Genomic DNA, 26,526 nt, shown 5'->3' on the forward strand with positions numbered 1-26,526 from the left:
AGAATATGTTTTCAAAGAAAGAATCATATGTTCAAGATGAAAAATTGATGTTTAATTATGAAAATAAAGGAGACTACATGGTCTTCTTACCATACCATCATTCTTTTTAAGGGTGTTATTTAAAAGTAGTATAATAACATTCAGTACAGCAATATACTTATATGTGTACATCCACCCAGACATTTAAGTATGATGACCGTATATAAGTTACAACTGTGTGTGAACATGTGTGGATATTCATATTTAAATTTTTGTGGCCATTCTTTGAATGCTTGGAATCATGGTAATACAGCCAGTACACAGGCTTCCCTCAGAATACTCCTTCCTCGCCAAAGGCACTGGTATGTTCGCACAACTGTCAAACATTCACAGTCACCATTTATTATGTGGGTGTCATTTTTCCCTTTGAATGGCATTTACCATCTTACCTGATCAGCATTTCATACTCCATATGTCTTAATGTCTTCTTTCCTCTCTAAGACACTTTAAGGACAATGATAAAAAGTGAGAATGCAGATGAAAAGTATCCTGTTTCTTAAAGCTGCAAATTCAACTTCAAAGGCCTCATTTTAGCACATTTCAGAGCCACCTGATTGACTATTCCATATACTAAAGAATGAGCGGCAATTGAGGCCAATCATGCTGAACTAAAAGGAGTTGTGGAAGCAAAAACTTTTGATGTAGAGTTCAACTGTAAGAGATAAACAGTATTTATTACTCGACATTAAGAGGCAGCATTTTCTCATCTCAAAGCTCAAAAGAAAATTTTAACCCTGGAAATTCTGAAAAATTCATAGTGTACTGCCTGCATTAAACAAGTCATGTTAAGTCTGGTACTTGCACTTTTGTAACTATTACATAGCTTCACCAGAGATCCAAATATGATCTTGTACGGTGAACCCATTCTAGGTAATGGGTGACCTTGCAGAGGTCAGAAAACATCAAAGACATCATTTGTGAGTTTTTTGATAGTATATTCATTTATAAATTAGTCTGATTATATTGTTTGGTCAAGATTTCCCAACCATTTTCAATGTTATGGTGCACATTAAAAAAGTGGTAGTATTTGGATCACTGTCATAAATGTTGGTGGTTGCCTACAGTCAGAGACCAAAACTGTAGGTACTGACAGCTGTAGGCTCTCTCTGGCCACTCAGGTAATCTATGTACAGCATGGCAGATGGCAGGGCCCAACAGACGGGAAATTTTGCTCTACAAGGATCTCTATACTGCAGTAAGCTTAGAGTGCCTTGTCCATAGCTCATCAGTATACTGGCAAAGTGGAAAAGAATTATGTAATTCAACAAAGCAAATTTCATATAAATGAAACCATAAAACAACTACAAATATACATTTGGAGTAAGTTTTAAACATCGGACAGTGAAAACGGGTTTACAAAGTTTCACCCTAAGGTTAGAATCTTATAAAGGAAAAAGGAAGCTCAACTACATAAAAATGTAAAACTTATATACTTCAAACGGAGACAACAGTAACATACAGACAAGATAAAAGTTTAATAAGCTTTATATGTAAGCATATAAGACAAATACACTAATAGCAAAATGGGAAAACAAAGTTTGCCAAGGATGAAATACAAGTAAGTTACAATGAAAAATGAAAACAACTTTAAATTAATTAATGATCAAAGGCAGGACATGTACAACAATGAGATACTGCGTACCATCAATCGATCAAATAGGGTACTACTCAATTTAATCAAAGGTTTTGGGAAACATACACTCTCATATTTTATTGGTAAAATTATAAATTATTACGTCTTTCAGGAAGACAACATATATCGAAAGTCTTAAATAGCTACATACCCTTTACTAGCCATTCTACTTGTAATAATTTTACCGTGGGTAGGGGGAAATGATATATATAGTGATTTACATATGAGAATGCTTATCAAAATGAAAATTAGAAACAATTAAAAAATACAAAACTCAGAAATTGGTTAAATAATACATGATAGATCTATAGGTTGGGATATAGTTCATTCATTAAAAGTGATCATATGAATTGTATTTGTAAATAGTGAAAAAAATTAACTATTTAAAACCAAGTTATATTTGTAAGGTAATGTATTATATAATATAGAGAGATGTCAATATAAATACAAAGACAGATATCTTAGTAACTAATCTAAAAGTTTATACACTAATATTTTAATAGTAGTTTGGGTGGTAGAATTATTTTCTTCATTATGTTTATTTGAGTTCCTAATGCATATTTGTAACAGGTGCTTCTTATGTAAAATAGCTAAGCTAATAAATAAAGCCTTTTCTTTCTTCTTGAGTTGCACATGGTGGCAGATTAGCAAATGATATTTTTTTTTGTAGGCTCCTGGACATTATCTATGATACGTTTTTTTAATTGCCTCAGAACTTATGGTTTGGCCATAACTTAATGGAGCAGATCCAAAATCAGATTTTGATTAGCCAGAGTCTGTAATTAACCACGATTATTTCTGACATGTTCTTATAAGCAAGAGGCAATTTCTGAATCTATAATATCACAGTCATAATTAAAATTCATAATGATCCAATTCAATATTTATTGAGCATGTATTACATATGAGGTATTGTGTTGTCTATTATGAGGCTAAATGAAGAAAAAGACATGGTCTCTAGCCTCAAGACATTTATAGACTGGCAGAAGAAATACTACATGCATCACAAAGTACACTGTGATCAATGCCACGTAAGAGTTTGCAATGAAATGAGTTTAGAGAAGGTAGAGATAATTTTCTGAAATGACCTTCAGAACCATAAAACTAAATTATTTTCAGTAAGTTATACTTACTAAGGCAAGAGATAATACTTAGTTATTTTAGGAACTTTGCAACAAAATGGGTATGTTTTAAAGGATTTTCTGTTTACTTTCCACTATTCAGAAAATTAAATTACCAGAACACTCCATACTCCAAAATTCCAGCTAATTTATTTCTAAGGGCACAGGAAATATTTTTTCCATCATTAGGCTTAATTTTATTATTCTTAATTTCATCTCATTATCTAGAGCAAGATGAGTTAATGGTGTCCTTTATGATTACTTTTATTACATTTAAACTAAAATGTTTTCCAATACTTTGATTTTATCATATTCTTTCTAGATCAAAAATAAAACTCTCGGTGTCACATGGGATTGCCAATAATTTTCTCCAATATTCCCTTGTCTAAACATATCACCCAAATCAAAGGAGAAAATTTTGCCCCCTCACATTTTCGGCAAGGCCAAGTAATAAAATTGGAATGTAACTATGGGGTGACCCAAGCATCAGCTTTCTTACTAAAATTCTCATTTTTATTTAGAGAGAGAGAATTAGATCTGTGAGATACTTCTGTGAGTAGGTAAGCTTTCTCCTTGAAAACAGAAAAATAAATTTGTAATGTGGTAAAAAATATAATATCTAGAACATTGATAGGAAAAACAAAACAAAAGATTTTCTGACAAAGAGTGTACCAATGTTTCTTTTCAATTACTCTTAGTAATTTTCATATAAAAAGTTCACATTGTTTGGATATAGGTTTGTTTTAAAGTGAACTTCCTGGGGCTCCTGGGTGGCTCAGTCTTTAAGCGTCTGCCTTCGGCTCAGGTCATGATCCCAGGGTCCTGGGATCGAGCCCTGCATTGGGCTCCCCACTCCGCGGGAAGCCTGTTCTCCCTCTCCCACTGCCTCTGCTTATGTTCCCTCTCTCCTTGTGTCTCTCTCTGTCAAAAAATAAATAAAAATCTTTAAAAAAATAAAATAAAGTAAAGTGAATCTCCTACTATTGCAACCTTCTGAAGGTTAAGAGCCAAAAACATGTAATTGGTGCTATTTCCTCAGTGTAAGAGTGTGCTAATAGCAGGATATTTTCAACAAGTCTGAAATCTTAGAAGCAGAGGGGACTTTCAGAAATTATCAACTTCTTATCCAATGCAGAAATGTCTCCTACCACCATTTTCTTGGATGATATTAAATACTCTGATAAATTCTGGATCAGGATTTGAAGTGTAACGTAACAGTTTCAGAGTGTTTAAAGAAATTAATGGAAAGAGTTCTGCTATTCACCCAGAAAATTTTCAAGTTCTACATGAATTTTCCTTTTTCAGGTATCCTTCTCATTATGTAAGAGATAATATTTGTTCATTTCCAGTTTAAAAATCCTTCTACTGTGTGAAGGTGTTATAAACAAAAAGACTATGGAATAGCTTTGCGCCAATCATCTTCCTAGATTTTTACATGCTTATTATAGAGACATTATGTTTCCTCTTTAATGAATCATCAGGTAATATTGTTTCTTCTGAGTCTTCTCAACTGTTTTTCTAGCAGGTAGACGATGGTAACATACATAATCACTAGTATTTCAGACAGAAATTGGTCATGAGCACTAGCAGGTAACAGCTTCTTTAGACACTCATAAATCCTGGTTGGAGAGGACCATACTTTATTGAATGTAATGGCAAGACAGAATTCCTACATTTAGAAGAGGTTTCTATTTCAGAAATTTCAAAATAATGCCTACAACCTTGTGTTAACTTTTTGTTATTATTTATGCTCTTATAAATTGATACCTTCAGGAAAAACTCTTCACATTCTAAACCAGGAGTCAGCAGACTACAGCCAGCAAGCCAAATAGCCTACCACCTATTTTTGTAAATAAAGTTTATTTTGAACACAGCCCTACCCATGCCTTCATCGTCCACAGCTGCTTTCTTGGCAACATACAATAGCAGTGCCAGAGACCACCAGGCCCACAAAGACTAAAATACGTACTGTGTGACCCTTCAGAGACCTGCTCCACAATCACACCACTATTTTTAAAACCCATGTAGGAAACTTACATAAACACTTTTTGCTTTTTTTCTCACTCAGGATGTATAAATTAATATATGCATAATAGTAATATACGTTTGTTTGTATATGTGATATATAACTTTTTAAAAAGTGACTACCTAAGCTAAAATGAATACAGTTTATCAAATTGTGGTATACAGCATTATCAGTGAAGGACTATTTTGTTAAATTGTTGATTACTAAGAATCTCTAAAAAGCAATAGGGAATTACAAACTTATAATTTTGCTTCAAAGATACTTGAAATACCTATTTTTATATATCTGGAGGAAATACAGCCTACTTTAAGTATTCTTTCATAGAACTAGGTCTTCTGTGTGTTTCTCTATATGGAAGGGATATATTCAAAGGATAATAGCATGCCTCATATATTTCTCCATACAGATTATTACTGGGAAAAAAAAAAAAAACAAGTAAAACTGAGAAGAAAGACCAGTTTCTTAAATGAGTCACCAGTATCATGTGAGTTACCTTAGTCACTAAAAAGCATGGAACAGTACCTTCTGCAAAGAAGTAATGTGGCTGCATTAAGAATGGGAGAGTCAAAAATAATACGGGAAAAACTTTTCTTCCTTTTAATCTTTTCAGTTTCCACTGAACGGAATTGACTTGTTGAATGTTAATCCTTTTCTTCCTTTTACAGGGAAGAAGGCTAATTTGAAATCAAAGGGAGACATTTTTTATTATCCAGGCACAATGCTCTCTTATTCTAGTCACAAAAAAACATGAAAATTTGAATTAAAGGACATTTTTAGTCTTCTTTCTGGAATTTCCATTTTTATTAAATAAAATCAACCCATTTCCTCCATTTGGAGCAGAAACTGCAACTTATTCACCTGGTAGGTGGTAAGCACTCAATAAATGTTCACTGATGTAATTTTATTCTTTTAAAGAAATATTTTCAGGGACAAATTTAACTTTTTTTCTTATGAATATACTGGAATTTAATAATTTTGTGGTTCCAACATAACAAATGATAGTCTATTGAACTGAATTGCAAATTCACTTGCCTGTCCAATATTTTCTTCCTTTGCTAATAAAATAATTGATCCCAGGGAGGTGATTCTTCCTCCAAAAAGGGTTTAATCTTACACATACAGGAAAGTAGAAATACGATGGTTTTTGAGCTCAGAAGTCAATGGTAATCATTAACTGTGAGATGTTAGGTATCAAGTTCTCTAAACTTCCTCATTAAATGGGTGTTGGAATGGATGGACGATCCAGTACTTTCCAATTGTAATGGAGGTCATATGGAAGCTTTGCAAATAAATGAGGAAGTAAATTAGTTCGGATGTAAAAATAACATCACACTAATAAAACGAAAATGGTTTTGGGAAAATAATACATTAGAAATAAGAATTATGTAATTTTTGAAGTTAATCTTCTTTGAAAATAAGGACTAATTTAATTGTGTATATGTAAGGGGGTGTTTAAAAGCTATTTTTAAAATGATTTAGATTAAGAACAACTGATGAAAAAATTAATGTGTGAAATGCACTTAATCAATTAGATTTCTTAGCCCACAAGCAATGGAAATATACTCTGGTCACTTTCAGTAAAAATAAATTGATTGGAAAACTATCTGGAGCGTCCAGAGTAAATGGGAAGAGAGGAAGTCATGGACTAGAAAGGAGAAGGCAGTGTGGCATTCCTGGAGTGCCAGGCAGAGGCCCTAGGAAATGTTCTCAGATCTTGGACAGATTGGTCAAAATGCCCCTGCTGAAAAATAATTCAATTACTTCTAAAAAGTCTGTTCATTTTTATGCTCAATTGTACTTTCAAAGTAACTTTGTCTCTATGTCAAATAAACTTTCTGAAGGCTATAAAATATAGCCATCATAAGCCAACATATTGAAAATATTCTCTACCAAGTACCTTAACTGTGAAGTCCTGACTTGAATCCCTAAATACAAGGCGAATACTCTATCAAGCTATTCAGCTATGATGTAACAAGGACTGCTTACCTCCCTGTTTTTGTGGGGAGCAGGGGTCTTCACTCTCCTCCATCACATTGTTTTCAGTTCATCCACATCACATTCAGGGTCTATTATAGTTACCATCCTGTTTCTGATAGCACTCTCCATATAAATAATTATTTGTGTTTCAAGTGGAAAAGAAAGATCCAACTAAAACAATGAAAGGAATTTGTCACTTTCTTAATTAAAGGTCTAAGAATAGGCAAGAATTGAGCCAGAAACTTAAACATTATCATCAAGGACCTGATTCCCCTCTCTCTGACCTCTCTTCCATGCTCAGGCCTTATTCAGACTCCACACCTACAACTCCTTGCTTCTCTGTTATGACAGTAAAATGGCTGTAACTATTTTACCGCACATTATTAAGGGAGAGACAGGTGGTCTTTCCCAGTGGGCTCCAAAGGAAAGAGAAAAAGCTCCTGCTTCCTCAGAAGCAGCCCATTGCTCACTGCCTCACTGGATCTGTTTGTATAATGTTTCCATCCACGAACTGAGCACTGTGGACATAGAAATGGGTTGCAGTGACTGGGTTAAGACAACCAGGACACACCTCTAGAGGTGAGGGCAAGCCCATACCCACCATCTGGCTTGAGAATGGAAGGGAATGTCAGGCATGGCAAATCTTAGGTGTTAAGTCCCTAAAAGAGGGGGAGTGGATAAAAGAAAAAAATCACAACTGTCCATTACATAATTTTTAAGAAAGCTATCATATTGTCTTATGAGAGTTTCATAAAGAACAATGTTCCATTTATAAAAGAAATCTTATATTTGATGTTGAAAAGGAATAGGAGACTGGTTTATTTATCTAACTTCATTATTTTCTTCAACAAATGTCCATACCCAGATTACTTCCAATAATTCAAAGTATGCATAGCCATTTCTATTATTAGAAAAGAACTGTGAGGGCGCCTGGGTGGCTCAGTCATTAAGTGTCTGCCTTCAGCCCAGGTCATAATCCCAGGGTCCTGGGATGGAGCCCTGCATCAGGCTCCCTGCTCAGCGGGAAGCCTGCTTCTCCCTCTCCCACTCCCCCTGCTTGTGTTCCCTCTCTCGCTGTGTCTCTCTCTGTCAAATAAATAAATAAAATCTTAAAAAAAGAAAGAAAGAAAGAAAAGAACTGTGATAATGACTTTATTTCACACAAGACACCATGGTAATGGCTTTGGTCCCTAATGACATGACATCTGCTGGTTTCAGATCAGTGATCCAGAAATGAAAATTCTATCATGTTGTCCAGCGTTTTAAATTTCGTATGCCAAAAACTAATTTAGGGCTTTGTTTTTTAAATTAGAATTACTTAAGGTAATTTCTGCCTTCCTTGTTTATCTTTGATTTTTTTTTCCCTTTCTAATCTTCTGGAATATGAATAACAAAAACAGGCTCCATACCTATAGATATCAGTGACTATTATATGCCAATTTAACTATTTTCACTTAGTCTGTAAATAAATATAAGATAATGTGGCTTGGTTTTCTTTATTCTTCTCTAACTAGAATCTGTTCTTCCTTGAGATAAGTGAGGTAATTTTTTTATATACATAATAGCATTACTTAAGTGAGTTTTCAAAATATTGCCTTAATATATTTTTTATAAATAATTGTGAAATATCTTTTTTTAAGGTTCTGTTTATTTATTTGTCAGAGAGAGAGCATGTGAGCACAAGTGGGGAGGGGCAGTAGGAGAGGGAGAAACAGACTCCCAGCTGAGCCAAGAGCCCAATGCAGGACTCAATCGCAGGACCCTGATATCATGACCTGAGCCCAAGGCAGATGCTTAACTGACTGAGCCATCCAGGTGCCCCTGTGTAATATCTTTTTATGCCAACCTTAATTTTATTAGAATTTTTAAAGATTTGTCTACAAGGTCAAATCACTTTAATAAATATAGTTTTCATCTTTCCCCAGTGATAATATAAATACATCCTTGTGTTGTAATCCCCATCGACCATAGCCATGGAGGAAATACACAGGGAAATCCCTTAATCATTTTATTCCCAGGCCAATAGCCATTGTTACTAGCAATTCAGATTGGTCCTTCATTTTATATACTACGTGTAGCCAACTGCACTGTTATTCCATGTGAGTAAGTCTGCCAGCTCTCTCTATTCAAGCAAGAGATGTCCTGGCAGGGAGTTTGGTTTAAGTACAAAAAAAGTCATAAAAAATTTGTTTTATTGTACTCTTTCCTAATACATTATCAATAGAAAGATATCATTTTGTGGAGAAGACATGGAGAGGGTGGCCTTAAGCACCATCTCAAAGGTAAATATTTGATCTTACAATGGGCCCAGTTTCTCTGGCCTAAGACCTGTTTCAAAGGAAAATTAGAACATGTGAAAGAGAGAGAGAGAGAAACCCACACAACTATTACTCATTAACTTGCTGGTTTTATGAGAAGCTTTTTAGATTCAAATTCAAGAATAATCATTTTTATGAATTATTTACACACAGATGAACACAGATGTGTGTAAATGTGCATGTATACACACACACATCATTCACATGGTATACCTGGCATAGAAACTATCTTCTTAGTAATAATTAGTGTATTTCACAAAGATAGGTCAACTCACAATATGCCAGTTAGTCTTCAGATTGTCCACATACCCTAGATTATAGCCAGATTCAACACCCGTGTGAAGAAAGGTTCGAACTGCAAGCTAGTAATTCATGCTGCTTCTCTAATTCATAGTTTGCCTGCCTGCCCACAATCTTTGTTCAATTTCATTTGAAAGAGTAATGAAAGAAATCACTCATTACACCAAAGATTCAAAGAAACATCTCTGATGTAGAATTAAACAAATTTGAAGTATTTCAGTGAAGAGCAATGTTTTTCTGACAAGAGAATATCTCAGCTACTCATGCTATTAAACATTATGCCATTTTCCATTTCAATAAGGTCCAGGTTATCATGTCATTTTCCTTTTGGCATTTCCATTTCAGTGGTGTTTGCTTTGGTTTGCCGTATTAACACTTTTACTTAAATTGGTGCCAGTCTTTCCCAGACTACAGAGGTATTTGATAGACTATTTTGATAAAGGGTAAAGGAAATAATACAAAAACACATACTTCTACCAATTCTAGGAATACCATGCCAAGAAACTATCCACTGTATCTGGATTCGACACTTTTTCAGCTACATACATACAACTCCCAAGTGAACTTTTCTATTAAAATGCATCTTTAGATTAAGTGGTTTATAGATAATATTAAAATTTATTTAAGTAGATGTTGTGTAACTAATTTTGGAAATTAGACTCCAGAAAGAGATTTTATCTACAGACTTCATAGGCTATTACGCATGTCAGAGAAGGTAGCTGCCAGGAATTCTCTTGATATAAAAGCTCTATGGATACACTGAGGACTAATGATCAAAACTGGGACTGATGTGCTTATAGGAGAAAGGACAAAATCTGCTCTTAATTCTCTAGATAGTACCTCAGATGGGCCAAACAAAAAAAAAAAAAAAGAGAGAGAGAAAAGAAAAGAAGAGAAAAAGAAAAGAGAAGAGGAGAAAAGAAGAGAAAATTATACTTCATTCATTCATAGAACAACTACTTGAGAACTTACCATGTACCAGGCACTGTTTTAGGTTCCAGGAAAATATCAGGAAACAAAACAGACAACCATCCCTCCATATCTTCATGGGCCTTACATTTTACAGGGGAAAGACTGGCAGCAAACATAATCAATAAGTACGTTATAGCGAATGCTATAAGTCCTACAATAGTATATGACAAGGGACTCAAGAATGCGTTGGAGGGGTGGGTGGCAAACTTAAATTAGGTAGACAGGGTAATTCTCACTGTGAAAGACCATGACCGCAGCAGAGTGAGCAAAGGGAGAGTACTGAGGAGATGGGACTAGTTTGTCAGAGGTCAGATCTTATAAGGCTTTTTAGTCCACCATGAGGACTTTTGCTTTTACCCAGAATGAAATTGGAAGCAGATCACAGCATAGTTTAAGTTAGGTTCTTAAGGAATAACTGTGGCTGATATTTTGAGAATAGATTAGGGGCTGAAGGTGAGATGGGAGAAAGGTGAGCAGATAGGAGGCTACAGAAATCATCTTGGATGGGACAAGAGTAGAGACAGAGAAGACACTGAGATGTGACTGGATTCTGGCTATATGTTGATGGTAGAAAACCAAGAGAATTTCCAAATGGAGTGGATGGGCAGAATGAGATAAGGAAAGAAATGAAGGGTGACTCCACTGTTTGGGGGCCTGAACAACTGGGTAAGAGTTAAGATGCCCCAGGTCAGACAAGAGACACACTGTGACTACTAACACGGTAAAGAGAGTCTGGTGCATCTAACTGGTTCTATGACACATCACTTCTAAACCAGCTGCCAAGGCAACTTTTGCCACATCTCAGAGTTTCCATTCTAAGGAATCATAGAGAGTAAGGAAGGTCTTACTCTCAGGAAACTATCTAAGAATTGTAGCCCCGGAGGCTGGGGGTATAACTCCACACATAGTCTCAAGACTGCTGAAGCTAGAGATCAGAAGGATAAACATGAACTTTGAAAAACACATCAAACTGATCATTCAGGAAGCTGATAATGGTAAACAAATAAGGAGCAATGCCACTTGGGCACCAGAAGTCCTCCAGGTCACTGATGTGTGAGTCCGAGTAAAGAAGGATAGAACAAGAGAGTGTATGCTAGGGATGTAGGCTCCAGAAGCCTTGGAGAACCTTCTCCTTAGGCTCTGCCTTCCAAGAAGAAGGAGACCCTAGAAGCCTAAGATTCTGGCACCCTATTGTGAGGAGCAGGGTAAAGCTAATATGCCAAGACACCTTGATTACAATCTGATCTGATGTGGTCTTGTGTTTTGCAATTGTTAAAGGTGCGTTTGATGTGTTAAATTATTTAAGCAAGAAGTCCTTTAGACAGAGATGGCTTTAATGCCTTAGTCCTGCAGAAGCAACCCAAAACCTAAGCCTAAAATGCCTCAAGGTCAAGAAATCAAAATGTAAAGACAACCAATCAGGAACAGCCAACTAGCTTTCTCAAAGAATGCAACCACTTAAGCTATAGCCAATCAAATAAAGCCCATGCTTTGCTTCAGCCTCTTCTCTATAAAAGTCTTGCCCCTAGCTCCCCTTGGTGTAGCATTTTTAACCACTTCAGATTTGGCACTGCCCATTTCAAATCAATTTTTGCTCAAACTCTTAAACTTTTTAATATGTCTCAGTTTATCTTTTAACAAATACAATCTTTTTATTCCCACAATAACCTTTTTGAAGTAGCTTAGACAGTATTATTATTATTATTATTATTATTCCTGTTTCACAAAACAAACCATACTGAGGCTGGAAAAGATTAAGCAATTGACCAAATATCACCAATAAATTGTCAAGCTGGAATAATTCTTTCTAGACATACATTTAGACATCAATATTGTGATTTCTCTATTGCTTCTGGCTCTCTATTCTTAGCTAAAACAGTTAGAAAGCCAGGAATCATTAAGGCAATTGGTAGTTGTATTTCAACCTAGAACCAGTCTAAATAGGCAAAGAGTACCCCTGATAAGAACAGCAGTTAGGAGCTCTGTTACCTAAATGGAGAGCCACATAATCAAGCTTTCCACCTCTTCTCTTCACATGACAAAAAGCAAAGAAAAAAATTATTTATGCTGCTGGTTAAGGCTAGCAATTTAAACAGTGTAATTGGCTTTTCATAATTCAGTTGTTAACTGTAGTTCTTATTAATCCTTGGCCTCATTAACTTTGTTTCTAATCACCACCAAATACACATACACACCCTGTGAAAATCATCTACATCACTACACATTTGTGTTTTTACTGGATATGTTATAACATGTAACAATATTATAATATCTTAACAATGATTTTGACAGTATCAAAACATAATTAACTTTCTTTACTAAAGGAAGTAAACTGACTTATTGCTTGCTTTTCTTAGAATAAATAGCAACAGTAATTGAGTACATAGGATGCTTAATTTGGAGTATACAGTAGCAGTACAGTGGCATTTTACTGTGATGACAGCAGTTCTATAATATGATTAAAATACACCTTGTAAACATGATTTATGTTACTTGCATGGTATTTCCAAATAATTATGGCTTTTAAGAGACATTTTATTATTTGAAAGTATTGACTTTTATAACACTGTTCAAATAAACCATGAATGTTTTCATAAATATGTATATTTTATGAATGCCATGATTAATTTTTTTCTAACGAGGTTTTCCTGACAGATGAACTTTTAACATAATAGGAAACATTTTACTCCTTGCGCACTCATGTACACTATTCACAGTTAAAGGACATTTATCTGTATTGTATTTTCCTTTTAATTTCACTCTTGCCAAATAAAGCATTTGGCTGGGAAACAGTCTTTCTCTGAACTGTCTTGCTCCTCAATACATCTGTTTGACTAAAAGACCCAGTTGGCCATAGTTTTGCTCTGCTTCCAGGACTAGCTGCTCTAAAGTGTGAAAGAAGCCTGGCTGTAATCTACATGTCTGCCAGTCTAATCTCATTACCAGCAACTCTCTGCTGAAAAACTAAATAAATTGTACCTCCTCTATCTGAAATTTCAAGCTTGTAGAGTTGTTTCGAGGACACAATAAGATAATTAATAATATAGAAGCATGGACTCAGTACAGGACCTGGCACATGCATGCTCAATAAATATTAATTTTCCTTTCTGCCCTGCTTTCAGTTCTTAATGCTGAGGCTTCCAATCACCCAAATGCACACTCCTGAGAGTAGCCCGTTGATCTTAGTATAGGACACCCGTATTTGAAGTGACGATCACCATCAACCTTGTTTAGGAAGACCAAATGCATTCCTTTGAGATGATTTTAAAGAAGTAAATGGTAGTAGCCCTGAGGATGGCTGAGTTGAGGTCAACCAGAGTTATAAAATAAATAATCATAGTGAGGAAAAGTTCAGATGATAGATTAGGAGACACATAGGCAATTGATGGTTAAATTCCTTGAAAGGAAGAAAAAGAGATAGAAAGACTAGAAAAAGGTTTAATAAAGAAGCCTGACATAACCTTTTGAGATGACCACTTAATGCTTTGTTATCTTCTGTAGTCATTCTAATTTCCTTAAGCATTTTACTAGATGAAGGGAATTGAATTATAGTTGTTAACTTCTTCTCTGCTCATTCCAGTAACATCTTTTGAACACACATGTTCCTTAAAATGAAGATGCCTGAACAAGAAATAAGAATTTTATAGATACACAAAATAAGTACCTGGGATATGAGCCTTCCTAAGAAATAGTACTAGTTGAGCAAAAGATTTATAGATCAAGTTGCTGCACTATGTCCAATATGTATTCTCAACCAAAGTATCCTAATAATCACATCTTATCCTATTGAATATAGGCACAGACAATATTTTGAGAAATGCTAAAAAAAGATAGTCATTCTTCAGACAGCATTCACATAGTAACCCATGTGCCAGGCATAAAATAAATTTTACTGGAGTTGATTTGGTTCTTTTTCTTTGGTTCTTTTTCTTTCACTTTCCTCTTATTTTCCTCTAGTCCCTGTGAACCTCCTCTTTCCAGGCTTGCAAAGCAAGGGCATTACTTGATTGGCTATAGCTTAAGTGGTTGCATTCTTTGAGAAAGCTAGTTGGCTGTTCCTGATTGGTTGTCTTTACATTTTGATTTCTTGACCTTGAGGCATTTTAGGCTTAGGTTTTGGGTTGCTTCTGCAGGACTAAGGCATTAAAGCCATCTCTGTCTAAAGGGCTTCTTGCTTAAATAATTTAACACATCAAACGCACCTTTAACAATTGCAAAACACAAGACCACATCAGATCAGATTGTAATCAAGGTGTCTTGGCATATTAGCTTTACCCTGCTCCTCACAATAGGGTGCCAGAATCTTAGGCTTCTAGGGTCTCCTTCTTCTTGGAAGGCAGAGCCTAAGGAGAAGGTTCTCCAAGGCTCCTGGAGCCTACATCCCTAGCAAGCCTGGCTTGCTTTGCTTCAGCCTCTTCTCTATAAAAGTCTTGCCCCTAGCTCCCCTTGGTGTAGCATTTTTAACCACTTCAGATTTGGCACTGCCCATTTCAAATCAATTTTTGCTCAAACTCTTAAACTTTTTAATATGTCTCAGTTTATCTTTTAACAAATACAATCTTTTTATTCCCACAATAACCTTTTTGAAGTAGCTTAGACAGTATTATTATTATTATTATTATTATTATTATTATTATTATTATTCCTGTTTCACAAAACAAACCATACTGAGGCTGGAAAAGATTAAGCAATTGACCAAATATCACCAATAAATTGTCAAGCTGGAATAATTCTTTCTAGACATACATTTAGACATCAATATTGTGATTTCTCTATTGCTTCTGGCTCTCTATTCTTAGCTAAAACAGTTAGAAAGCCAGGAATCATTAAGGCAATTGGTAGTGTATTTCAACTTAGAACCAGTTCAAAGATGTTACTGGAATGAACAGAGAAGAAGTTAACAACTATAATTCAATTCCCTTCATCTAGTAAAATGCTTAAGGAAATTAGAATGGCTACAGAAGATAACAAAGCATTAAGTGGCCATCTCAAAAGGTTATGTCAAATCTCTACCTATGTTTTCCTCAAAAAATTCCCTAAGACCAACATCAGCATCTCACTCAGATAAATTATGAGTCTGACCTAAATTTACGGTTTATTTTTTTTTAGGTTAAAAGAAATCAGTAATTTCAAATAAAACGAATAGGTTGGTGAACATGTAGACACAAATTACTTTTAAGGAAGCAATGCATCTGTAAGAACAACTATCTTTTTCAACATGATGAAAAGATCTTTTGGAGAAATTTCTGAACATGTCACATGACAGTTGGTACAGCACTTTGAAAGATTATCTCAAAGGGAGCTGAGAGCTGTATTTACTACACTTAATGCACCTTGAGATACTGACAGATTAAAAGACCATTCCATAGGCCATGGCCTTCTTTGCCAACTGCACAGATTTTCCGAGTCACTTAAAAAGCTTTTGCTTAACTAGACTCTATGTCTTCAGTCTATGGATAAATATTTGAAGCTGACAATTTTCATGATTTTATCTACTGAGATGCATTTGATGATTAGAAATTTAATACTGAACAGCAACTTCTTGAAAACTTCAGGTTTAAGGAGCCTCCTCTGTGAACTGAAGAATTCATTGAATAAAAAGTTATTGTAATTTTAACAGACTTAGAATTTAATGATTACTTTAACATTCACGCTGAGATTTTTTAGATGTTGGCTAATACATGTCCCTTACATAAGTATATTTTAGTTTCCCTAATTCTTTCTTACTGAAAAGCGAGTAACTTTTTCTTTTCCAACAGTATTTTATGCTTAGCTTCAGCAATATTATATTAGAAATTTTGCATCTCTAAGCATGAGATGGAACATTTTGTGGATTTTCTTTTTAGGATTTATACTGAATATATATGTATTCAAGTTTATGTACAATAACACTCTAATATTCAAGGTAGATACTATTCTGATTTCTTTCACCATAGATTGGTTCTAGGACTTTGTATGGATGGAATCATAAAATATGTACTCTTGTGTCTGGCTTCTATTGCAAATCATAACGTTTGATGTTGCATGTATCAATAGATTGTTCCTTTTTATTTCTAGGTAGCATTCCATCATATGATTAAGCTACAATTTACTCACCTGTTCTTCTACTGACAGATATTTAGATTGTTTCCAGTTTGGGCTATTATGAATAAAGGTCTCATAAACATGCTTGTGCATATCTTTGTATAGACGTATTTTTATTTCTCTTGGATAAATACCTAGTCTTGGGATTATTGGTAATATCGTTGATACATGTTTATCTTTATAAGAAATTGCCAATCACTTTTTCAAGTGGTGGTACCATTTTACACCATCACTAATAAAGTATGAGAATTCCAGTTACTCAAAAAACTTGTCACTATATGGTGTTGAGTCTTTTTAATTGTAGCCATTCTAGCATTTTAGATTTTAAAAATATATTATCTATCACATTTGCCCATGAAATACTGATTATATTTATTTTTGGGGTCATTATATTTGCCTTTTGGGTGCTCTCTATTTCTCCCTGCAGATCATTTCCTTTTAGCATGGAAACTCATTTTAACATTTCTGTGTGGGAAGGAGTTAAGGGTTAACTCAGCAGGCCTGGATTGCTCAAACCTAGCACATTTCCCTCCTGAGAGAGGAGCTCTGAGCCCTTGGAATATTCTACCTGAGTCTTTTCTATGCCTGAAGTCCTAGGTCATAAACTATCCAGTAGTTTATGCTAACAGTGTGATTTATTGTGAACTCCATGCTGAGGTCTGATTCTTGATGTGACTCCAGTGATATCTTTATGTCCAGATGCCAGTGGTCCAAACCATGAGTGATGCCTCACTGTTTTATAGCCTAAATGCCAGTTTTCTGTTGTTTTGTTTTGTTTTGGCAGCTTGGAATAACCTTCGCTTGCAGTCCTATGCTTGGTTTTCCGAGCTTCAGGAGATTTCTTTCTGCTTGGCTGCCCTGCTCTAAACTTCAACAGCTACCACCTTGGTGGATTTCTCTCAGTTTACCTACCCTGCCTCCTCACCTCTAGCAATCACTGTTTTGTACTCAGGAAAGTTCTGAGTGCCTCAGAGGACTTTTTCTCATATCCTTCCTTGCCTCCAGCTACTGGCAGCTCCCTTTTTGTGCTCAGTGAGGATCTGGAGCATCTCACAGGGATTTCTCTCAGCAAACCTAACTCAGGTTTCAGCAACTGGTCTTGCACGTGGTGAATATCTGGTATGTTTTGGAAGGTATTTCTCACAGCTGATCTGCCCTGCCTCCAGCTTTTGGTGTCCCAATTTGTGTGCTCAGGGAAGATCTATGGGGAACAGTCGAGGCTATTGGAATTCTAAATCATCATGCCATCCCAAGGGGTCTGTTAAAAGTGTATTGATTCTGCTGATTTCTTCCTCACCCATGTCTTTCCTAGATTCCTCCTCATCTTGTCATTCTGCCATGATTGAAGCAGCTCTTTTCCCCTAGAAAGGATTTACCAGTTCCTGAATTTCAGTTTACTTAGGCTTATTTGCAGCCTCAGATCTCTAAAAGATTTTTATCTAAGATTCCTTAAAACTGTGATTTTGTAACCTATCTCACTTGTTCTCAGTGTTAGGGTGGGAGCAGGGTCCCCTGCAGATTTTTACATCCCAGGTGGAAACAGAAGTCCCATATGTAAGCTTTATTTAATAAAAATAGAAGGTGTAAGAAAACAAATATTCATTTACTTATTTATTCATGAACTATTATTGAGTGGTCTCTATGTACCAGGTATTGGAAATACAGCAATGAATAAAATCATCCAAATTCTCTCCTCTCAGGGAGTTTATAGTCTACTGGGAAAAGAGATAATATACAAAAATTAAGATATATAAAGTGTTAATGGTAAGTGCTAAAGAGAAAAAAAATAAAGCTCTAAAGGAGATGTAAAATGTCAAGATGGTGTTTCATATTTCAAATGTTGGAGTCAGGAATTTCTCACTCAGGTGATTTTGAGTAAAGATCTAAAGAAAGGATAAGGGGTGCCTGGGTGGCTCAGTTGGTTGGGCGACTGCCTTCGGCTCAGGTCATGATCCCGGAGTCCCAGGATCGAGTCCCACGTCAGGCTCCCTGCTCAGCAAAGGAGCCTGCTTCTCCCTCTGACCCTCCCCCCTCTCATGTACTCTCTCTCTCTCATTCTCGCTCTCTCAAATAAATAAATAAATCTTTAAAAAAAAATAAAGAAAGGATAATACGCCAAACCTATGACCCCTTTCAATCAGAAAACTAGATGTTGGAGAGCACTATCTGCCAACATCCTAGGAACTGCTCTAGGATGTGCACTGTTGTTCCTCCGAACTTCCAACAACACAAACATCTCCCCAGGCAATCAAGCATATACAGATATAAATTAAATAGCAACATAGATACTATCATGCTTGAATATTTACAAATAATAAGAGAAAGAATGTTAAAACACAGTTCTGTGAAAGAGTGCATATAAGAAGAGGCACTCCAATATATTGCTGTGATATTTATAAACTAATATTTTGGATCCAGAAATTTGATATTTTGGAGTTTATTCTAAGAAAGTGTAAAACACTGCAGATGGCTACTCCGTGACTGAAGCCTGGAAAGCTAGTGATCACTTTACAACTTGCTGAGAGCCGCCACCAAGTACACACACCTGTATGAGGTTAGTAAGATGAACATAATGCGGCAGAGGTATTTGCTGGCCCTGCACTCGTGGTAAAGAGATGGGATTCTGGCCTTGCGGTCTTCAAGGTGCAGGTTGTGGGACACAACATTTCTCTCTGCATTATGGCTGCGGCAATGTGGTCCTAAAGCCAATAACTATGAGCTCACTGGACCTTAGTAGAAGCACTGGGCTCTAGATGAGTAATTTGGGCAGTAGCTTCTTGAATCCTAAGCTTTCTTACCATGCAGATAGAAATGCCCTTGGAAGGTCTCTATTATCATCCTGTTCTATAAGTCATGCCTGAAAGACCTAGAGGGGGCTCCTGCAGCCCTTCTGAAAACTTTGTAACAAATAATTCCACATTAAAAACCTATTTCTACTTAAAGAAATGCCTTTTGTTACAAGCAACTGACTAGTGACTGATAAAGGAACTGATTGGAAAGAGGCCAGAAGTATGTACAACCTAATATATAGTAGCAATGTTAATTAAAAAAAAAAAAAAACCTTTGCACAGTATATAAATGTTCTTAAAAAAGGAACTGGTTAACAAATGTTTATGTAGCTATGAAATAAAATAACACACATTAATTAACTGAATATATTATTTTGAAAAAAATTCCAACCCTTCAGAGAAGTTATAAGTGTATATATATATATATATTTAAAGATTTTATTTATTTATCTGACAGAGATAGACACAGCAGGAGTGGGAACACAAGCAGGGGGAGCGGGAGAGGGAGAAGCAGGCTTCCTGCAGAGCGGGGAGCCCGATGCCGGCCTCGATCCCAGGACTGGGGGATCATGACCCAAGCTGAAGGCTGACGCTTAACCGACTGAGCCACCCAGGTGCCCCAAAAAGTTATAAGTATATTACAATAAATTCTCCTATACTTACTTTCATTTGATTCACTCATGTACCAAAGATATTATAATATATATATATTTTTTAATGTAAACTATAATGTTTTGAGAGGAAAAAAACTGCAGATACAGTTTCCTTTTGGTAACAATATATCTACACACATTACACAGAGGAAAATATTCTGAGTGGTTTCCTCTGAGCAAAATTATAGATGATTGATTTTACTTTTGCCCATGTAATATTTATAATTTTTCTATGAAGAGCAAAATAAATTAACGAAAGGAGCTAGATTGTCAGGGGATTCTTTGTAATGTATATAGCTCTTTATCAAATTCCTGTTTCTAGGATAAAGTAAAAATGCCAATCACCTTTGTGGATTTTCACCAAGATAGAGCCTGTCACCTCATTTGGGGATCATGCAATATCTTATTATTTTCTTAATCTATTATTATCTTAACCTATGAATATTATTGAAACTTGCTTAACATTTTGGATGATATGCCATATACAACTAGAAGATATGTCATTTTATTTCAAAGATAACTGAGTTTCATGTAAAACATAATTTATAAATTAATATCCTTCATTCAATTTCTGAAATTTTCAAACTAAATAATTTTGGATTACTTTACTTTCAAAAAGGTATACTGAGGAAAAGGGTAGCAGTTCTTTTTTTTTAAGATTTTATTTATTTATTTGAGAGAGAGAGAATGAGAGATAGAGAGCACAAGAGGGAAGAGGGTCAGAGGGAGAAACAGACTCCCTGCTGAGCAGGGAGCCTGATGTGGGACTCGATCCCAGGACTCCAGGATCATGACCTGAGCCAAAGGCAGTTGCTTAACCAACTGAGCCACTCAGGTGCCCAGGGTAGCAGTTCTGATGCTGTGATTTTAAACTATCTTTTCTTTATAATCCTCTCTAAATTCATGTCTATTTTAGTTTTTACATCTGGGCTACTGCCTTCTTTCACTCTTTCTGTGGTTACCATTGACTCTCCCAGATAAATGAGTTGGAAGTACTTCAGGGTGAGATGTTAATATATAATATATTAAATATATGTTAATATATGTTAATATATAACATATTAAATATAGCTTATACACTTAGAGCCAGAATTTGTAAAGGTTCAATATAGATAAATAAATGATCGGTATGGTGATTAACATAACATAATAAAAAAATTTAAAAAAAAATAAATGATCGACATGAAAGTTAACAACCCAGAAACTAATTGCAGGCTGTCACGTGCGTTATGCAACTAAACAAACAAACACAAACAGAGGATGAATTCACAAGTGAATTACTCTATAAAGACTGGCTGAAGTAACCACCCATAAAAATGTTCAATCCCTCTTCACAAAACCTACACAATATTTGAGCACCTTAAGATAATTCATCCTATTTGAGCATTCTTCCATGGGCTGAATTGAAATGATTTGTCTACTCCTTGGAGACATACAGAAAATTGTTATCGTGGCCCTCAGGAGTATTGCTGTTTCAGGGTTAAACGAGCTTAATTTCTTCTGCTGTTCAATTTACTTTATCACTCTGGTCTTAAAATTATAATTTTCCTACTAAAAATATAGTTAACAGCAGTTACTGTGGAGAGATTAGTGTTAAATTATAGGAAGCTTAAGGCTATAAATTTGCAGGTGAAATTCCAGATCAAAGGGAAGGAATAATCCTAGTGCCTTCAAGTCTTATCAGCACTGTATATTGAGGTGTGTTTCTGAAAAAGTGTATGTGAATTGTAGATCTTGCCGTTTGAAGAAATCCATTTTCAAAGTGAAGGGATTGAATATTTATTTAAGCTTCTGTAAAAATACCAACTTTTAGGTGCATATAGGGTGTGTTTAAAGCAGCATCTCCCCGACCATTTTCACAAATTGCCTGTAGTAGAATGGTTCTAGAACAAAACAAGTTTGGGAAAGACTGCATGTCCTATTTACCTCTGGATCTTTGCTATGCATCAGATACATACTGAAGGTTCTATTTAGTATATCTTTCACAACACACACTGGGAAATATGAGTTTAAAGCAAGATTCATTATCATGTTTATTTGTTCAACCATTCATTTAATATTATTTCATCAATTTCCATTTGCTTCAGAATTCACTTTTTTTAGCAAAGCATTTATTTCATTTGTTTTTTTGACCAAGAGCCTATTTAGATTTTTCATTTTAGAGTTTTTAATCGTTTAAATTATATATATTTAAAATGTACAAAATGATGATTTCATATACATATATGTTGTAAAATGATTATCCAGATCAAGATAATTAACATATCCATCAGCTCACATAGTGAACATAGGTAACTGTGTGTATGTGTATGTGTGTGTAATGCTTCAGATCTACTCTAAAAAACTTTGAGTATACAGTACTGTATTATCAGCTCTAGTCACCATGCTGTACATTCGTCCAGTGTCATTCTTTTGCATTTGGATATCCAATTTTCCCAGCACCATTTATTTAAGAGTATGTTCCTGATATCCTGTCAATAATTAGTTAACCATATATGCATGGTTTATGTCTGTACTCCTTGTTCTGTTCCACTGGCCTCTGTGCCTGTTTTTATGCCAGTACCATGCTGTTTTGATTTTTTTTAAAGATTTTATGTATTTATTTAACAGAGAGAGAGTGAGAGAGCACAAGTAGGGGGAGCAGCAGAAGAAGGAGAAGCAGGCTTCCTGCTGAGCAGGGAGCTCGATGCGGGGCTTGATTCCAGGACCCCAGGATCATGACCAAAGGCAACGCTTAACAGACTGAGCCACCCAGGAGCCCCAACTGTTTTTGATTAATATAGCTTTGTAATATAGCTTGAAATCAGGGAATGTGATACTCCCAGACTTGTTCTTCTTTGTTGGGATCACTTTGGCTATTTGAGGTCTGTTGTGGCTCCATATAAATTTTAGAATAGTTTTTTTCTATTACTGTGAAAAATGCTATTGGAATTTTGACCCAGATCGCATTGAATCTGTAGACCACTTTGCAAAGCATGGACATTTTTTATAATAGTAATTCTTCTCATCTAAGAACATGAATTATCTTTCCATTTATTTGTGTCGTCTTCCATTCTTTTCATTAAGGTCTTAAAATGTTCGGTGTACAGGCCTTTCACCTCTTTGATTAAATTCATTCTTAAGTATTTGATTGTTTTCAGTGCTATTGTAAATGGAATTGTTTTTATTTATTTTTTTAAAGATTTTATTTATTTATTTGAGAGAGAGAGAAAATAAGAGAGAGAGAGTGATAGAGAGCCTGCGTGCGAGCATGAGCAGGAGGAGGCGCAGAGGGAGAAGCAGACTCCCTGCTGAGCAGGGAGCCTGCCACAAGGAGCTGGGCTTAATCTGGGACCCTAGGATCATGGTCTGAGCCAAAGGCAGATGCTTAACCCACTGAGCCGCCCAGTGCCCCAGTGGCATTGCTTTTAAATTTCTCTTTCAGATAATTCATTGTTAGTATATAGAAACAAATTATTTTGTTAAAGAACAAAGGGAGCCATTCAAATACAAAATATCAACACAAATACAAAATTGTTTGGTTAAGATGCTACTTAAAAATATAACTAACAAACAAACAAAAGGAAAGAAGTCATAATTTATACAACTTATTTGGGGTAAGCACATGCCAATAGAAACTAAAATTATTCCCGTAGTTATATTTGAAAAGGTGTTTTTATTTGTTTGTTTGTTTGTTTGTTTGTTTTTAAGTAAGCTCCATGCCCAGTATGGAGCCTAATGCAGGGTCCAAGCTCATCACCCTGAAATGAAGACCTGAGCTGAGATTACGAGTCAGATGCTTAACTGACTGAACCACCCAGGCATCCCTGAAATGATGGTTTGTTTAAAGCATGAAGCCATATCTGTTGAAATTAATTTCATTACTCATAGAAATTTTAGATAAAATGTCATACATCATAAGGACAAAGCATTACTATTGTAATTGCTATATAGATAATTCACTGCTGACATCAGTGGTAGGTTTTTAACTAAAATATATTAAAGATCAAGTGGGGGAAAAGGACAATTAGTTCATCAGAATAAGTTTCATTTTTTTACATGGTAAAGTGCATTGGATAGGTGAAACAGTTGTATCTAACCTGCCAACAATGGTGATTCACTAATAGTTCCCTTGAGTAAATGGCCATTCTATTGAGTTCTGTAGGGATCTAGTGTCTAATACACCAATCAAAAACTCATAGACTAAAACTAACTCAGCTAAAGCCATCTAGGAACATGATATTCATTTTGATTGCATGAATGCATTCACAGTAAATTTGTTAATTTTTTAATATCTCTAATTGTTTGCACTATTCTTTGGCTACGTCATACAAATATTTAAACAGCTGCCTTCTGATTCAGGGTTTTAGCCAGAATCTGATGAAGACTTCCCTTGATATCTAGATTTAAATAAAAAGGGATTTACAAATTGTCAGCATACACGAACAGAAAACCTTGTAAAATGGTAATAAACTGGAGGGGTTGCTTGGTTTTAACACAAAGAAAAGTATTGTAAACCTAGGAGACAGATTCACCTGCCAATAGAATCACAATTTTAAATGTGAGACTTTACTGAAGTTGTAAATTAGTGTAAGATAGGATTTTAAAACAGTTTATTACTATTTATGGTCACCTCAGTTGGCTACTGGTAGTAGAAGCAGCAAAAAGGAAGATAAATTAAGTAGAATTAAGCAGAATCCAATGAAAAGAGTTGTAATGTATAGGAAGCAAGAAAACACAGAGAATTTCTCTCCTTAAAAAAATAAACAAAAGATAAAAACTAACAAGGATAAAACCAAATACACAAAAACTATGTCATGTATCACGAAAGACAAGTCAGTAGAGAATGTTTCAAAGCCAATTATACTTTTATATTTTATAGCAAGTAGAAGAGAAATTAAGCTTTGTTCCAGTACTCTCTATTAAAATTATCAACAAAAGAGAGAAAAAAAGAAAAGCCAGCTTTTTAAATTCTACCATTATACCTTTTGTACTGTACCACTCTGCATTTTGGTCAATATTATGGACTAAATTATGTCTTCCCAAAATTTATAGGTTGAAATCTAGCCACCAAAGTGACCATATTTATGGAGGTAAAACCTTCAACAAGGTCATTAAGGTTAAATGAGAACATAAGGATGGAGCCCTAATCCCATAGCATTGGCATCCTTTTAAGAAGTAGAGGAGACTCAAGAAATGAGCATGCACAGGGAAAAGACCATGTGAAGACACAGTGAGAAGGTGGCTCTCTGCAAGCCAAGAAAAGAGGCCTTAGGAACAGTTTCTCCTACCTGAATCTTATCTTGGACTTCCAGCTTCCAGAAATGTAAGAAAATAAATTTCTGTTCTTTAAACCCCCCAGTCTGTGGTATTCTGTTATGGCAGCGCTCGCAGACTAGAGCTAGTCATTTTAATTCCACAGTGCATAAGAATGAAATCAAGAGAAAAAATTTAACTAACAACTCTGTTATTTGGAAGTCAGGCTTCTAGAAACTCACCCATTTGAACCAATTAGTTAGTCCCAGAACCAATCTGGGACTAACATGTCTCCTCTGTGTTATTTCTATCCCATAGGGAATAGTGGCATGGTCAGGCTGAGTGGGAACCAGCACTGTGGCATTAGGTAGCAACTGTACAAGTACCACGGCAGACATGGCCATGGCAGTTCAGTACCCCTCAACACAAGAGAAAAAGATCAGAAGCATAACGCAGTTGCACTTGACTTGAGCAAGGAAAGGGAAATGGACATCAGTTGTGTGGTTTGAAAAGAAGCATTGGTAGATCTGGAAAAGAGCAGTTGGTTTACATGATCAAAGTATTGAGCTTTGACAAGACAGATGGTTAAATGTCTTCAAGATTCTGAGTATATTCAATGTTTTTGCCACTGTTACATAATGCATGATTCTTAATTAAACCGATTTCATTGCCTCTTTCCTGTGAACTCCAGCATAGCACACATCACACTCACCCCTATGTTTTAGCTATTTATGCATATCTGAGGTTCATGGTAAAGTCATAAGCTCCCGGGCAACAGGGGCATTTCATCTATTAATTGTGTTCCCTACAACACCTACAGGAATGTCATACACAGTTGGGTTCTTTATAAATATTTACCTTATTATAGAGCCCTGCAACAGGCTGGGGGTATTCATAATGATGTAATACCGTAGTCTGGTTCTGGGCTCAATGCTCTAACGAATGCAACTGAATTAAGATATATGTACTATTATTTCCTGGTGGGTAGTTCTTGGTATTAAAAAATAAAACATGAAAAAAAATTTTTAAAAACACTATAAAACTAAGAAAATCTTTGCTACTTTTTTGCAGGGACTTAAAAAAATAACACTGTCAGGTACCTGGGTGGCTCAGTTGGTTAAGCGACTGCCTTCAGCTCAGGTCATGATCCTGGAGTCCTGGGATCAAGTCCCACATCAGGCTCCCTGCTCAGCAGGGAGTCTGCTTCTCCCTCTGACCCTCCCCTTCTCATGCTCTCTCTCTGTCTCATTCTTTCTGTCTCAAATAAATAAATAAAATCTTAAAAAAAAATAACAACACTGTCTATCCTGTGGCTTGTTTTATAATATTGATGTAATTGTTTGGTTTTGATCAGGTTTGATCAGGTTTGCCAGTGTGTG

At 35.5% G+C, this 26,526-nt stretch overlaps 1 protein-coding gene across 2 annotated transcripts in view; it reads right to left on the reverse strand.

Moving 5' to 3' along the window:
• The window catches only part of NAALADL2 (N-acetylated alpha-linked acidic dipeptidase like 2), a 690,507-nt gene that overhangs the window by 289,092 nt on the left and 374,889 nt on the right, over positions 1 to 26,526 (reverse strand). The window contains exon 9 of one of the 2 annotated variants that reach the window (XM_088019029.1): positions 6,039 to 6,098. The exons of the other annotated variant lie outside the window; for it this stretch is intronic. Within the exon in view, the coding sequence (XP_087875155.1) occupies positions 6,039 to 6,098 (60 nt within the window). The remainder of the gene's footprint in view (positions 1 to 6,038; positions 6,099 to 26,526) is intronic. 2 annotated transcript variants of the gene reach the window in all.

This window comes from Eumetopias jubatus, unplaced genomic scaffold (assembly GCF_037043125.1).
Source record: "Eumetopias jubatus isolate StellerSeaLion01/CBP00866 unplaced genomic scaffold, mEumJub1_p1.0 scaffold_1, whole genome shotgun sequence".
Lineage (NCBI taxonomy): Eukaryota > Metazoa > Chordata > Mammalia > Carnivora > Otariidae > Eumetopias > Eumetopias jubatus.